The sequence below is a fragment of the Aphelocoma coerulescens genome, chromosome 4 (assembly GCF_041296385.1).
Source record: "Aphelocoma coerulescens isolate FSJ_1873_10779 chromosome 4, UR_Acoe_1.0, whole genome shotgun sequence".
Classification (NCBI taxonomy): Eukaryota; Metazoa; Chordata; class Aves; order Passeriformes; family Corvidae; genus Aphelocoma; species Aphelocoma coerulescens.
This window is the reverse complement of record NC_091017.1, coordinates 40026581-40043547: the sequence shown is the minus strand read 5'-3', so window position 1 is coordinate 40043547 and position 16967 is coordinate 40026581. Positions and strand designations below refer to the sequence as shown.

The 16967-nt window shown below is 35.3% G+C and overlaps 1 protein-coding gene across 14 annotated transcripts in view; it reads left to right on the top strand.

Annotated features, from left to right (window-relative positions):
* SPOCK3 (SPARC (osteonectin), cwcv and kazal like domains proteoglycan 3) overlaps positions 1 to 12666 on the top strand; it is a 409610-nt gene extending 396944 nt beyond the window's left edge. For 13 of the 14 annotated variants that reach the window (XM_069013676.1, XM_069013677.1, XM_069013675.1 and 10 more), the window contains 4 exons: positions 1702 to 1923; positions 8163 to 8225; positions 9380 to 9517; positions 10526 to 12666. In XM_069013676.1, the coding sequence (XP_068869777.1) occupies positions 1702 to 1923; positions 8163 to 8225; positions 9380 to 9517; positions 10526 to 10695 (593 nt within the window). In that variant the 3' untranslated portion in view covers positions 10696 to 12666. The other variant, XM_069013682.1, reaches the window with a different exon arrangement.
* Positions 12667 to 16967: the final 4301 nt, after the last annotated feature.

Genomic DNA, 16967 nt, shown 5'->3' with positions numbered 1-16967 from the left:
CTTTAAGATGGAGGAACCTTCCAGATTTTTTCTAATCCAAAACACCTGTTGAAAAATTCTGATACCTTTTACAGATATGGTTGCATAACACATTTACTCTATATCCTTATTCATTCCTATATCTCACTGCTCTTTGTGATCCACAGAAAATAAGTTTTGTCTTGATGTTTTATCAGGGGCTGAAGAGGATGGAATAGAGATCTTTGGCTGAATGCTTGGCTATGTTTTTAAATTGTGTTAAACACGTCAAAACTTCATAAGTATCAAATAGGTGGCTTTATATTTTTTGCTTTTTTCCCTCTTCTTTCTATCAAAAAAAAAAAATAATTAATGTAAAAGCTCATCAGGGAGCTAGAAGAAGTGAGATCACCCTGATGAAAAGTCATAGTTAATTTAGGATTTCTGGGGAAAGGGAGTTTATGTGTTGGTCTGTCTTCCACAGGGAGTTTTGATGCTATCAGCTTTCTTTTCCTTTCTGAAATGGTCATTCTACTGCAGCATAGGCATTTCCATATGAAGATATATATCTTGGAGGACATTTAATGATTTCTAAATACAATTACTGGTTTAAATCTGTTTAGCAGTAGAGAAGCACTTTTCAGGTTTCTTTATTGTTGTCCGAACAACAGCAGAGGCAGGCAGGCTTGATTTTCAACAGCAGTAGAAATTGGGAATTTCTGTGTGCTCTCATGTCAACTTTTCTCTAGCCATATCTACCAATCTCATTTTTTCAGTGCTCAGTTTTAACTTAAAAGTTTTGAGAAGAATGGTGTTTTGTAGCACTAAATCTTGTTCTGTATTAGGATGTGTACTCAGCTGCCTGGCCACATCAGCCTGTGGCACGACCCACAGCACATGAACCAGAAGAAGTGTGTGTGTATCATATGCAGGTCACATCTTTGACAGAGGCAAGAGGCCTGGTGGTTTCTGCATTGCCCTTTCATGTCCATAGGCAAGTCTGCATGTACTTTAAAATTCATGCAGGGAAGACAAACAGGAGGTGTGAGGTCTGGCTGCAGGAATAATTAACTCAGCCTGTTCCATTTGGCCGTTTTTTCAAGCAGTGATTTAGGAAGATGCACGCTGTATAGGTAAGTATGATACTGGCAGCCACCTGCTCCTAGCAATCATCTTTTCCATGGCCTCCTCCAAGATAGAGAGTACACCATGTAAAGATAAAATAAAATTCTCAAGGTGTTGCTGAGGCTGACTGTCGTGTTCCTTTTTCATATATATGTTGTCAGAACAAAAAAAACCCCATTCATGGACTCCAGCAAGTTACCTGGAATTTATTCTCTTCTTAGTTCTGTAAACTTTGCAAACCACTTAAGTTTCATTCTACTGATGCATAATGTCACTTAAATTCCTCATCAGTTTTATTTTCCAGGAAATCACTGTATTTCATTTCTTACTGTGCATAATGTGTGTGGTATAGGTATAACATAAAGAAAACTCATATTTCTAAATGCTTTGAGACTGGTGGTAGGATTAATTTTTTTTGCAGGTTAATTTAGTGACTTCTAAAGTGAATCTGACATATAATTTCTATGTCCATTTCAATAGCATATACTGTTTATTTATAGTATCTGTGTACCACTGGAGCTGTTCCCATGATGCAGCATTCTTTTGTGGTGGCTGGGATCAGAAGCTGGTCTAGTTTTCCTCCTATATAATTTCTATTATTTTTGTTTTGCCTCTTAGGATTTGATACCAGCATTTTGCCAATTTGCAAAGACTCCCTTGGCTGGATGTTTAATAGGCTCGATATGAACTATGACCTGTTGTTGGACCAGTCAGAACTTGGAAGCATTTACCTTGACAAGAACGAGCCATGCACCAGGGCGTTCTTCAATTCTTGTGACACGTACAAAGACAGTTTGATATCTAACAACGAGTGGTGCTACTGCTTCCAAAGACAGCAAGGTAAAAGATGAGAACAACCTGCATATGTATATGACTGACCTTTTGGTTGGGCTTTTTTTTTTCAACATACTAAGAAAATTGCAGTGAAGTACAAGCTCTTAAATACTGTGCAATGAATTTGTATTAAGGTTTGTGACGTATGGTGAATACCTTAACTGAAGTAAAAAATCCCCAAGCAAACAAAAAAAGCCAAACAACCCAAGCTAAATGGGAAGGCTTGCTATTAAAATTCAAGGATTCTAAGTGCAACACTGCCACTAATGCTTTTACAGCTATATTGTTCCTCATAACAACATTTAGTATGTATGGAGATGAAAGAGATTAAAATAACATACGCAATTACTTAAATTATTTCTTCCCAGGCTACTTTGCCTACACTAAAAAATGAACTTTTTTTATTGCTAATGTAGGGTATCTTATTGTTCAGTGAGCCTAATAAAATAGCTGAATGAACATTATGGATAAAGTTAATTCCAGTCATTTAGACCTAAAACCAGTTGGTTTTTATTGCCTAGTTGAATGTCTTGTTAATGTTCTGATGTGATTTTGGTTAGACAAAAAGCACAACCTAGAAGCATTATTTTCCTGAGGAATATATAACAATTTTAGATATCACGTAAATTATGTAATCAAGCTAGTTGTAGTGTATCAAGAAATTCACTCATTAAATATTGGCTGAAATTGGGCAGAATAACCCCTGCATTGTTCTTACTAACATGAGGGAGTTTTTCTAAAGGATAAACAGTAACCAGGGTTCAAATTTCTACTGCCAGTAGAGGAGATAAAACTGATTTGGTGGAAAGTTTCCAAAATTAAGTCAGCCTTCTTGAAAATTTTAGTATCAGTTTTTAAATCTCACTTGTAGCCTTAAAACTCTCATGATAAATTTACATTAGCATTCCACATTTATGGTTTCACTCTGATTTCTATGGAAATAAAGGTTTTTATGATGCCACATCTGCCATTTGTGAATCTAAATAAAAGTAAAGCTGTATTCCTGTAGATAAATACTAAATAGCATATTTTTCTTTGATAACTTTCTCTTTAAAAGGTTAACATTTAAACTTTTAAAATACCTTGCTTGTTTTACAGTAGAACAATAAGTTTTGCTTTATTTTTTATAAGCATGTATGTACTGCTAACAAAACTAGCAAATTAAAAACAACCCATCCCAGAAGTAATATAGCTCTTAAAGAACATAACAGCATAACCAGGACATTAAGAAAACACTTCCACAGATCAGTTTCAACTAGTTTCGCATTTTCTTACCTTTAAACACATTTTGTGTAAAGTATTTGCTCAGTGTCCTGCTAGAACCTGAGGATGGTATTGTAAAGACTGATCTAAACAGTAAAGAATTTTATTAATGGTACCCCAGCAAATCCATCTTTCAGACACTGATTCTTCACATTGCAGAACCCAACATTACCAAGCTTTTTTCCCCTTTTTTACCAATTTCCTCACTGTCTTGATAATTAACATAATGGTGTTGCGATAAGGTGCTGATTTCAAACAGATTAGATAGTCTTTAATACCACAGTGTGTTTGAGTATATAGTAAAAAAGATGTCTCCTAAACATTGTATATGGAATGAAATTGCATGTTTTGGCAACCCTTGTGCATTAAACATACACTTCATCCTTTGAAATTAACACTGTCATCAAAATCTGTATTCTCTGGATTTTGGTGTAAGGTGAAAAAAGAATCTTACAGTCTTCTTTTGTCATGTCATGCTATTAGCTCATGCACAAATGTCTAACTGCCTAAACTCCCTAGTGCATTAGTAACCCATTGAAGTCTCTGTTTGGAATTTGCATTGCTATGCTGAACCTTGGAATATTTTCATGTTTGATTATGTTTTACTTGATGGAATGATCTAAATAAGGCCTTTAACTAAGCCTTTGCTATTAACAGCAAAGAGATGGAAAAGCTGAGAAACTCAGCAGCTTCTTTCTGATTTTTATTAAAATAAGTTGATACTAACAGAATGCTTCAAGCCATGTAGAGAGGTCTCTCATTGAGCTTAGTAGTGCTTTCTGGGCAGATCAGTGATTTTACAGTACTGTTATTGATTAACAATGTTCAAAAGGGATACAAAATTTAGTCAACCATATATATCATACTGGGATAGCAATTTCATTGTGCTTTTTAAAAATACATGATATTTGCTTGAGTCATTATCTAAGAAGCCCTCATAGTCTTTGATCTTAGTTTTACCATGCGAGACTGTCAGGATCAGACAAGTACTTGTAACTCTTCTTCATTCTTTCTTTCTGCTTGAGATCCGTCATGGCACATTACACTACACTAGACCTATTACTGCACATTGCTAACAACTTCTAGTCCATATAAGAAACTTTTTATGAATCATGAAGTCAGATCTTTCTTGTGGAGAAGATGATCTTTCCCGCCTTGACAAATGCTTAAACACTTCGGTACAGTCCAGTGATTCTTACTGCACTTTTTCTTGCTCTTACTCTGCTTTAAATGTAGTTTAGTATTTCTGAGGCGTATTCTAGGCATTAAAATGCGTTTCTGCAGTACTTCTGTGCTGTGACAGTGCTCTTTGCAAGTCACTTTGATCGCTGTGGCCCTCTAGTTTCAACAACCTATGCGAGTGTTTGAGTGCCCATCTTCAGAACTTACTTTCTTCATTGTTTAGTGCTAACTTGACACTTCAGTGTTTACCTGAATGCTGAGGCCTTTGCAATGCTGACCTTTTTATAGGTTGAATTTTTTTCTGCCAGTAATTCATTACTGCAGTCTTGTTGCATCACTAAGTGAGAGCAGGAGAATAGCCAATTTTGCTGGCAGTATTAATGCAGCAAAGTGTTTGTTTACTGAAAGCCTCTGCACAGATCTATTAGTCCAGCACTTCTCTAGATACGTCTTCTTAGAGGCTCTTCTGTCTGTCATGCCTGGAAGACATCTTAATGACTTCAAAAACAGTCCCTCTTACAGAAGAATGGTAATCATCATGATTTGTATTTGCCAGTCTTAAAATTGCAAGGACTTCAAATATATTTATAGAAGGTTATAAAGGAAGCGGTAACATGCCTTTATCAAGATAAATGATGATCATGAGTGAGATCCCCTGGAGGACTTCTTGAGGTGTATTATTGGTGCTTCGGATCCCTGAAGTACGAACCTTGGATGTCCAACAATTATAATGCTTAACCCCAAGCGCAGGCAAGACATCACAAGGCAGCCTAATCTGCAGTGGACCATATTCCAGAAACTAGGGTCTCTGCCAAATATTATCTACTTGATAGGTGGAAAATCACTGTTTTGTGTCTGAGTGAGAAGGAGAATCTCTCAAAGTTGGAGGCGCATTGTGTGGGTAGCAGCTCGAGACCTATCTGTTAAAAATCATAGGCATTCTTTGTCAAACCTACCAAATTTACTCCGGTTGATCTGTTAATGTGCCATTTTGGTAAATCAGAGCTTAATTGTGCTAGCCTTGAAGCACTTCTTGACATGACTGGATATTGATGTCTCAAGGGCCAGTGTTAATAGCATTGGATACTCTGGTGTGCACTGGTACTTTGAGCACTGATGAACTGTGAATGGCTGCTGCCACGTGGTACATGACTGATGTCAGATTCACTGCTATTTCACAGGGAGCTACCACACTGATTTTTGTAAAGGATTTTTTTTTCTCCTTTCCTCACGACTGCCGTAAGTTGTCCAGTGACTGCTTTTTTTATCGAAATAATTTCAGAAATCTAAAAAAAAAGCTTTTTAAACTTAGGAACTAGCTGGCAAATAAAGAGGGCGGCATTATGATTTGGGAAAAGAGGAAAAAGAATGTGCTGTGAGCCAAAAGGAATTGGTTGAACTTCTAGCCTGAGATTCTCTTTGACAGTTTTAAGCACCAGAGTGATTTAGTATTGTTAAGTTTTTGCTGCTTTTATCCTGAGAAGCAAAGTTAAGTGTGAATCTTGAAGACCTAACTTCTGGGAAGAAGAGTGTTTTGGTTAAGTAACTATCTCATGTTGCCTTGTTACCTCTTGCTTAGTGGTATTCCTTTTCATAATTAAGCCACCAAAGATTTATATCCAAAATGAAGATTTTTTTTCTTTAGGCAGCATCCACCATTCTTACATTTCCACATGTTAGTGCTCGTGTGTGCAGATCTGTGTTTCTAATTTAGGATTATTTTTCATAGAAAAAAATACATGTATTCTTCCTATTTGACTAGTTTTTCTCCATTGGCATATTTCCCATCTCTTTTGGAAGATTAGAATAGAATAGAATAGAATAGAATAGAATAGAATAGAATAGAATAGAATAGAATAGAATGGAATGGAATGGAATAGAATAGAATGGAATAGGTAGGAAAGGTTCTGTGACATAACCCAACCATTAACCTAACCCTGCCAAATCCACCCCAGTCCTAGATCCTTATAACCTGTGATATTTGTATGATAAATGACTGACATTTATTAGATTAATGGTAGTAGAAAATACCTTTAGTTTAAGAAATAATCTATCCTCAGAATGCTGTAGCATTAAGAGTTTAAATCTTCAAATATTGGGAAAGACAGAAACCTTAGTTTTAAAAGGTAATGAAATAGTGAGCATGATCATCATGAAAGTACTTCTTATAACAAAAAAAGTAAAGCTTTATGTAGCCTCAGCAAATACTTAAAGATTGAATCCTTAAAACCCAATACCCACCCAATGATGTCAAATCTCAGTGGTTTTTCAAGAGCACACTGAGAAAATTGGTTGGTTGTCTGGAAAGACAACTCCTGAAAATTTCTTCTGGCATTAAGAATCCTGTTGACAGTGTTTTGAAAGTGGAGCCTACTTTTAAGGCCTTCAGTCTAAAAACAATCATTATAGATTTGGTGTGAAAAGCCTGGCCCACCAGAGTTGAGGCCTCTGGAAACATTTATAAGCTTCTTTAAATGTATTGGATATGTAAATGTTATTTAAAATGTAAAACCAAGAGAAATTAATAGCCTGCTGTCAGTAAGGGGTTATTATTGTCTGCTAGTTCATATTTACTCTCTTAGATAATACCAAAGGCCTATTGGAATAACTAGGCTGTGCCAGCCAAGAGGCTTTGTGCTCACCAGAAGTGTATTTTTGATCCCCACTTCATCTAGCCATTTGTGACCATGGTGCCCTAAGCAATGACTGGGTTCTGGTCTTACGTGTGTTCTGTATCAATGTGCTGGGCCAGTCTTGCTCATCTTTAAACCAGCTCAGAACACCTTTTTCTATTTGCATGGAGAAAAAGGGATCCTTGAGTTAACGACATGGCAAAGATGTATTAATAAATTATCAGTCTGCTAAAATGGAAAATGCATTTAATATTCATGGAATGTAAGATTTTGTCTGGGAATGGTGCAAGCTAAAGGCACCTGTGAATAAACTCAGTAATTCTATTGGTGGTTCAGAATGAGAAATGCCCTGGTGCTAATGGTCTAATGTGGTACGCAGTACGAGTGTTCAGAGAGAGATTAATTAGTGCTTCGCCGTCTTTGATTCTTTCACTTATTCAACAGTGATGTAAAGACATTCACATCTTACTTTCTTCCCATTCATGGGGCATACTGCAGCTTTCTTTTATGGACAGTAGAAAATTAAATTATTCAGAACTAGAATAAGCTATAACTGAAGAATAGAAGACTGAATTTTAATACATATTCTTCTTCTTAGAGCCATCTAAAGTTTGGCCTCCTTTTTTAAGTTAGTTTGCTGCATATGAGGCTTTCTACCCGTGGGATCCAGTCTTAAATTGTTGCCAGAGAATCACAATCTTGCAGACTTCAGTGAAGGAAAAGGTCTCATTTTCTTAGTGTAGTATGTGAAATTTGAACATGACTTCTAAAAAGGACAGAAGAGAAGAAATTTGAAGTGCCATCCTGTTTTTAACCAGTACATGAGGCAAGCTTCACAGTTGCACTCTGATTTTTATAGAGCAGTAAAGTAGGGTGTGATAGAGTTACTATTTTGGTCTAGCATTCCTCATCTTCCAGACTAGTGACTAGATGCTCACTTGGAGATGAGATAACTGGGAGTGGCATTGTGCGCAAATCCATGGTGCTGTGCAGTTCATAATTCTGAAGCTGTAGCAAGGTGTGGTAATTCTTTTATTTTAGATGTGTGTGTTTCATAAGATCAGTAGTTAGAGTGACCTTAAAATATAGCAAACTGTGAAAATGTAGTCATGTGCTTTCTGTCCTAGATACTATGTAACCTGATAAATATTTTTTATGTCATTTTAGACCCACCTTGCCAGACAGAGCTCAACAGCATTCAGAAGCAGCAAGGAGGAAAGAAGCTCCTAGGTGAGCCATAGATCATTCTTTTGAAGGTTTTATTACTTACATAAATAACCCTAGTTAAACAGCAACACAAAATCAATATTAATCCAATGAAGATAGACCACAGTAAATCTCAGAAACAAAATTTATGAAATTTTTGAAAGCTATTAAACTTAGTTTTATTACCTTAGCTACCAAAAGCTCTTACATGTTTTATTACCCTGATAGAAGGGTTTCACAGTTACAGAGGGGACAGCATAAGGTACTCCTGGAGTAGTATCTCTGCTGATCCTTTAACTGTGATATTCTGTAAGTAATTGAAATCTCTGTTGTGCATCAGTTTATACTGCATCAATATTTCGGAAGTGCCAGGTCTTCATTTACCACTAGCCACTGTGTAAAAGCTGCAATAAGCGGCTTGGCCCGAAGCAGTCAAAACTGTGTTTCTGCTAAGGATGGTTTCTGACGAGAACTATACACTTCAGATGCTTTCATATGAATGTTGTCTTCACTGTGGTCTCCATTTGGTCCAAGTGACAAACAGTGGATTATTCAGCTTTAGGCAAGTCACTGCCTCACAAAATAAGCCCCTCTTGTATGTGTAAATGCAAATTTAGTACTAATTTTTTACATTTTTTATGGTGTGTTCTGCTGCATTTATCTCCTATGGTGGAATAACTAAATATTAGTATGTAAATGAGTGGTTTGTAAAATATGTATTAAACACAAATAACTCCTTGTAGCAGATAGTTTTTTAATCAGGAAGTCTGACCCTTACTATTCGGACTTGTTTGTGCTCCAGAGATGATAGAACTTCCCATTTAGGAGTGGGTCCTACATTTGAGCCTTTTCACCAGAATACAGTGAAAATCTGGACTGATATACTCAGGGAGTAAGGAATATATATCACAGGATCAACAAAAAATTTAAAGGAAGATCGCTCACTTTATTTCTTGAAATCAGTCCAAGACTGATACGTGTTATTTTCCCTCCTACATTTGATACTTTCAGTCACTTTGGGTCAACTGAATTTAGTACTTCAAAGGCAGTCTGGAATGATGAAACAGCAAAAGGTAGTTTCTTTCTGCTGTAATTGTGACATTGGCCAAGACGTGGATTTTAATATACTTTTCCACCATGCACAGATATATCTATATATATACACATCTGTTTTTCAGGGCAGTACATCCCCTTCTGTGATGAGGATGGGTATTACAAACCAAGTCAGTGCCATGGAAGCTTGGGGCAGTGCTGGTGTGTTGACAGATACGGCAATGAGGTATCAGGATCCAGAACAAACGGCGCAGCGGAATGTGGTAAGTTAAGAACCTTTTGTGGTGTTTGGTTTAGAGGTGTTATGCCCTTCGATTGCCAACCAGGTTAAATTTCTTCAGTTAGAAATGTGGGACCCAACTACATGGATTTTGATACAAAAAATAACAAATTATATTATTGTTATTGCTTTATTATTTTTTGGAACTCCTGTCACTGTGTCAACTGTTAATAGACCCCTTATATGTGCTTGGCATAGTGTATATAAACCCAGGAAAAATCAGTTTTCTAGAGCAGCATTAGGTAAGTCCCAGAATGTTTCATGAAATTCCTTTGGGTAATCAGCATGCTAGTGAATTCAATTTGACATTTTTTTTAGTTTATATTTGAGGGAATTGCCAAAAGTTTTTAGCACACTAAATCTTCCCTTATTTTTCCCTTCCCTACAGCACTGTGCAGCTTCTTCCAAGAATTCCCATCTTTATTTGATGTCCCAGATATAAAAGATGAAAAAAAAAGTATTTTTCCTTTTTTTTTTTTTTAAAAAAAAGTCATTTATGACTCCTTTTCACTTCTTCTCCAACAAAAGAACATAGCCTGAAGCAGAGAGTAAATTGAATACAGTATTTGAGGTACAAGCTCAGGCCTATTGTCCATCTGATCCAGGATCCTTTCTAGATAAATGGACAGTTCAATATAGTTCAAGATAATATGTAAGAAGTGAACAATAGTCAGTGTATATTACCAGTAGTCCGTATTGTCATCTGTAAGTTGGACTTAAATTTTTTTCAATTGTTCCTAGCACTCATTACAGTTCTGCAAATCCATAAAATTTGTTTCCTTTTGTTAACATTGAGAAATTCATTCAATATTGAGGTGGATTTTTTATGACAAAAGACTCTTCACATTATTTATATTTTATATTAATGTCTCGCTCTGTAGTTCTCCTGAAAGTAAATATTCTGGTGTGCCTTTTGTATGATTATGTAAAATATACTATAAATATGTAGTGTATCTTGTGAGTCTTTTCTATAACTATCATACCTTTTTAGCTATCGATTTAGAGACTTCAGGTGATTTTGCCTCTGGTGATTTCCATGAATGGACAGATGATGAAGATGATGAAGATGAAATAATGAATGATGAAGATGAAATTGAAGATGATGATGAAGATGAAGGAGATGATGATGATGATGATGATGATCATGATGGATATATTTGATGATAGTAAGGGGTCCATATGTTGTACCTTTCTAAATTTCACAAGATGATATTTCATAAAATCCCTTTTCTCTCCAAGATCGAAAGGGTTCTAACAAATATGTATATTTTGTATGATTATTTCAAACATTGCAGCTGGAGTCATAGACTTTTTTTGTTTAAATAAGAATAATTATATCATGTGCTTTTGAGTTTTTAAATGCCGTTGCACTGAAGAAAACACATTGGAATTCTAGCTGGAAGAAAAAAATGTTATGTGCTACTGAAAATATATGTATGTGCAAAACACACTGGTTGACTAAAGTCAACCAGTCTCTTCAAAATTCTGCTGAAAAGATACTTGCTCTTACTTGGAACTGTGCATGTCCTCTTCAGAATGCATACTGTAACTTCAGTACCATCAGTGTTTTAGGCCCTGCAGTTGTCCATTTAATGAATCAGAAATGTATTGCAGTAGAAAAACATTGGTGCACAAGTAACAGCTCAACCAGCCTTTAATTAACCAAAGGTATGGAGAAAAATCAGGAGGGAAAACTATAGCAAAGTCCTCCTTTGGGTTTGCATTTGTAGTTACGTTTTTATTAGGAAATGACTAGATTATTGAAAGGATTTTTCAAAAGCAGTAACATGGGCAAGCACCAGATCTGTAATTCTAAAGTTTTCTTGTCTTTCCCTTTTCTGGTTTCATGTCAAGGTCATATAAGATTTATCATTATTTACTTAAACTTTGCTTCATCCTTTGTGGTTTCTCTGTATTTCTCACTAATCAGACTAGCGTAAAATATTTACACAGGGGAAAAGATTTGCTTAAAGTTGTATTACCTTTATATATGACTGTATTTCAGAGTATTGTCACTTGCCCCAAGGTAGTTTTTAATAAATATATAATGATGCTTTTTATTTTCTTATTTCAGATAATAGTTTTGCTCTTTATCTTAATTCATTTTGTTTTCTGTTACTAGTGCAGAAACTTAGAGAACGTATTGTAAAGGTGCCTTGCAAAATAGAACTAGAGAGGTTTTAGCATGCATACCAGTATAGGATGTTAGGCAATAGCTAAGCACACCCAATTACCAAATTAATACCAGTATAGGTACTGCTGCTGGAATGAAGAAAATGGATTATTTTAATTTTTTCCTATTATTATGTAATTACCATGTGGTCTAGATTATACTTATTGTGTAGAGTAGCACTTAAGATTTGACTGTAGAGAAAATTACTTTAATCACTGTATTTATGTTAGCATGTTAATTAATTGTGTAGACATTTTGGGACTCCACCATCTTCATTCATATCCTATCTGTTTCTTTCTGCCCACAATAAAATTGACATGACCTGTATAATGTATCACTACAGGTTGTATAATTTAAAAATGAATCACTGGTTTCCCATCATTAATTAAAAGGAAAATCAGTTTCTTATTTGAATTAATTTCTACACAGTAAATACTAAATCTAATGTTTATCTTATGTAATATTGAAAAGTATAATGCATTTTCTTTTTTACTGTTTCTGTATAGTTTGCAAAATAAAAACTCTTGTAACCAACCTTTGGCCAGTATAGCCCATCATTTTTGACTTCTTACATAGTCTGAAATTTAGAATCAGAAAGAATTCATGTTTCAGATGCATTTTACCTATTAAAATATGTATTTATTTGAATAAAGCCATTAATGTTTTATTTCAATTAAAAAATTTTTGAATAGGGGAAAACCCATAGGGAGCTTCTGGTTTTCTGTAATTTTCCTGATTTTTCTATAGCTTTGTTATGTACTTTTATGACATCGTCTTCATTACATAGTAAGGAAAGAGAGAGATACTTCTTTTCAAGCTCTTGTCATAATTTGTGGGGCATAGTTGTGTTATTTTCTTAAATAAAGATAGTTAAGAATTTACCATTCTGATAGTGGGATTTTGTCAGAGAACAGTTTCTTATGACTGAAATTCACTGATATATGAACTGATTTTAAATAAAGAAGCTAAAGAAAAAGTGTTGTCATTATTGGCTGATACAGTAAGTACTGTTGTGGGGAAGTTTTTTGATGTGACAAGTAGTCATTAGATGACAAACTGAAAATTCATTTCATTAAAACTTGTGATATTAAGAGAATTAAAGAGAATTCATAATGTGTTTTGTCTAAAGGGATTACAGTATGAAGACCTTTCTGAAAAGGAAAGAAGAGCAGAAGAGCATGAAAGAAGTTTATATTCTTTCTTCTTTTACCCTGAAAATTCCCCACTGAACTGAAAGAGGAGGGAGTATGCATGCATTTTAGTCCCTGGGTATTAAAGCTACTTAGCATAAATTCAGAAGTCAGTCAAAATAGTTAAATGCACTAAAGAACAGTGATAATGGAGAATTTGGATAATTTTGGATAACTTTTGTGGTCCAAAACTAAAACAGCAACAACAAAAAATTGAATTGTTACGTATTCCTGAGGAGAAGCCAGAAAAAAAGGTTGTGATACAGTGTAAGTTTTCCTTTGAAAACATCCTTTCTTTTTTAAAAATATAGGTAACTGCCTGTGGATTAATACTGTGGTGTTGCTTACCTTTTGTGATACCAAATGAACTGGAAACTGCTTCACTGTGTGCTTCTTTCCTGCATTAAAGACATGCAGGAAATCAGGAGCAGGAAGAATAAAGAAAGGCAAGGGCTGATCATATAAACACACTAAATGCCTAAACCATTCAGAAGCTTCTTCCTTCTTTCCATAAAACACAAACATTTGCACAGATGTCTGTCCCCATGACTACAGTCATGCAGAAAGCAGTTGGGAGCCCTTGACTATTTTTACAGTGTTGCTGTCATTTGTTGTTTTTTCTTGATCTTACAGTTCTGCACATGTATTTATAGATATGCAAAGATAGTGATACAACTTTGGAGATTTTCAGACACAGTGATTAATCCTTGTACTCTTAGAATGTGTGGAATTAAATATCTCAGTTTCATTGACAAGTAAGGAATACCAAGCTCAATGCCCTAAAATATTATATAGTCTTTGAAAGGAGTATTTTGGGTCGAGGCTCAGATATGCTTAGTTTAGAAGAAAATTAATTAGTGTCATTAGTTTGCTTATACGAAAATTGGATTATTGTGCAACACTAAGGAAGATGGACCATAATGATAGTAGGAAAATTTTGGCCTGTTTCGTGCACATGGACAAGAACTGGATTTCCTTTATTCTTATTTAAAAATTCCACTGCCTGGGTAGAATAATAAAAGTTTGTCAGGATATGGATTAATTTTATGCTTCATAGGAAATTAAAAAGTATTTGTATTTACAGATTCTTTGTGAGAGAAGTGAATATATTGCTAATTACTAGAAGCTTTTAAAAAATAGATTTAAATAAAGCTGTGGCAGTATGAATTTATTTGAAATACTGTAATTATTTTTACTGTATTTTCAACTAATTTAAATATATTAGTCGCAAATCATTCACAATTTCATTTCAGCTAGTGCAGTGGACTATAAAGTAGTTTGTCAGCAAGTTCCTGTGTGAAGAGAGATTGGTAGTAAAATGAAGAAGAATACAATGGATTGGAAGATTCTCTAACTTAACCAGGTACTATTGGGTGAGTAATTAAAACACAAAAGTTTTCTTAAAACTCAGCCTCCTCCATGCTCTAATTAAACCTTTTGTCACAGTTGGATTTCTGTTAATGCAGTGTCTCTGTGCTTGTGCAGGATGGGTGCAGTTTGCTAATTTGTTAATTCGTTCAGTTAAATGGCAGTAGAAATTACTCTGAAGTTAAGGAACCAGAGCAAGAATGCGAAACAGAGTTGCCTAGCCTAAAAGATGACACCTCCACTTGAATGTTTTGTTGTGTTTCAGATGCTAATTGAACCAAATCCTGAAAAAGAGACTTCTGCATGGTATGTGTCCCCTTGAAGGTGAGTTTTACAAGTGCTACATGTGGGCCTATTTTTAAATAGAATCTCCATTGTGTTAGTAATAATGCAGGACATTTTACATCTTCTCACCAGATTTCCGCACAACTCTGTAGAAAAATTTGTTTAAAACTCCAGACAGGGACCTGAACAAAACTGGTGCTCATGTCTGTAACCATTTTTACCAAGATGGTTGAAATTTATCAGTTATAATCAAGATGGACAGAGAGGTCACCTGTTCACCCTCTCTGCCTATAGCATTCACAGCTGTTTTTTAAACTCGTGGAGCAATCAGCAGTCTGCTGAATTAAAAAAAAAATATATTAATACACATCCTTCCAGCTTAGATCATTATTCTGCTCATCAGGCAAGTTTTGAAAGAGCTAACTGTACCCAGCACAAGGCACTGAGGTTTTGCTCTATAGGTCTTGCTATTGACGTCAGATACACGTTTTTGGGAAAATTCTCAAATTCCTTTCCTTTTTCATAGTTTATTTACTTCACAGACTTAGATACTGACATGTTTCAGTGAGATTGTCTGCTGGACTTCGATCTGTGTGAAAAAGAGGAGATTGGATCTCTTTTACTTTAAATGTAATGCTTCTGATTGATTTCCATATGCCTGAGGGGGGCTGGAAGGCCACAGGATTTCTTGAGTCTGGGGTGTCAGAAGAGAGTATTGGTTATTAAAATATGTTGATTTTGTTTGAAAGCTAGCAGAGATTACTGAGCTTTTCTCTTGTTTTAAAAAACACGTGGCAATAGCAATGTATAGGAAGAATCCAATTTTGCAGTCATAATGCCATGATTCTTTTTCCTTATTTCTTAAGAATAATGCAGTTCTTTGAAAGTACGCTGTAATTCAAATTTGATTGGTTTTGTGTGTTATGCAAAATTCTTCAGAACTTGTTCAGTTTTATTACACTTTTGTAGTAAATTTTATTAATGCACATTAATTCCATTGTGCTGCATTAGTGTTCAGGAACTGAAACATGCTTTAATTCAAAATCTGTTTGGTGAAGTTTTATTTGGTTTTTTTAGTGTAAGCATTAATTATTGAAGAAAACAAAACCTAGAGGTGTTTTAAAGATGCCACCAGTAAAATCCAAGCCAATTCACACAAAGTAAAAATTACTGTTAAAACCATGCTGGGTTTGTAGGAGGCAAACATTTTAGCGTTGAATTTGAAATGATTAAAACTGGGTTAAGAATTCTTATTGCAGTAACATCTGTGGCAGCTACCTGAAAAATGCAGTTGTATCTATAGGGAAGTTTATGTATTTATTTTGTTTTGGGAAGTTTGCCCATGTGCTTAGCATGATGAAGATTTGTGCAAAGCTAGTGTCTCTGTGCTGTGTCATCATGATTAATTATGACCCAAGGGATGTCACAAGTTTATAGGTTAGCATAACTCCGAGTATGCAAAGTGTGAAATGGCGCTGCAGCAGCACAAGATGATGGTACCAGTCTGTGTTTCCTCATGTGCAAATGAACTTGTTTCCCTCAATTCCCCCATGTGTTTGGAAACATAGGCTCATTTCCGATGAAAGAAGGAAATCAAATGTTGAGCAGGACTACTACCTACAGGAGTAAGAACTCTAGGATCTGTCCCTAGAAATCTTGCCAGAACATAGGAAGGAGGCTCTTTTGAATGCACAGGAGCTTAAAATGCATGATTTAGATAAGACTGATTACTCTTAATAATCTTGTAAAGAAAACCTACCCACAGTTTTAATTTATGCCTTGAAAATGTACCTGAGTATAATCTTTGCTCCTGGGAAGACAATTCCCAGTTAAAAAAAACCAAACAAACTAAAAACAATGCAACATAGTAATGCTGAAAGTAAGGCAGGTTCAAAGGAGAGGAAGGTAGGAGAAAAATTACAATGTGACAGCATTGGGACAGCATCTGTGTATCTGAGTAGCTGGCTGATCCTGTCATTGAATAAAAAAGTGTGGGAATTTGAATTTCGTTGCTCATGTTGCTTTTCCACTCATAATTTCACCACATATGTTTGTATTAGGCTGTGTAGCCTTCTAACATATCTTCACATCAGAAATTACACATAAGTGCTGAGATGAGTTCAGTTCCCACAGTGGCATCTGTAGGAATTGCACCATTAAGCAGCCCAGAAGCTGAGGATGTTACTGACACATTAAGTCGTTCCTCGGTAGTTTTATAGCAGGTGTTTGTCCAGGTGTACTTCAGTATATCCCTTACAAATGCTTGTTTGACTCAGTACAAGGAATTGCCCAGAGTTTTTGTTTATATAAATGGTAATTTACTCAGATTCTGACATAAAAGTGGAATACCATTGACAGTTGTGTATCTCTTGTCCATTAAGATAGCTTGATTTTCATGTAGTGGAAATGGTGTTACT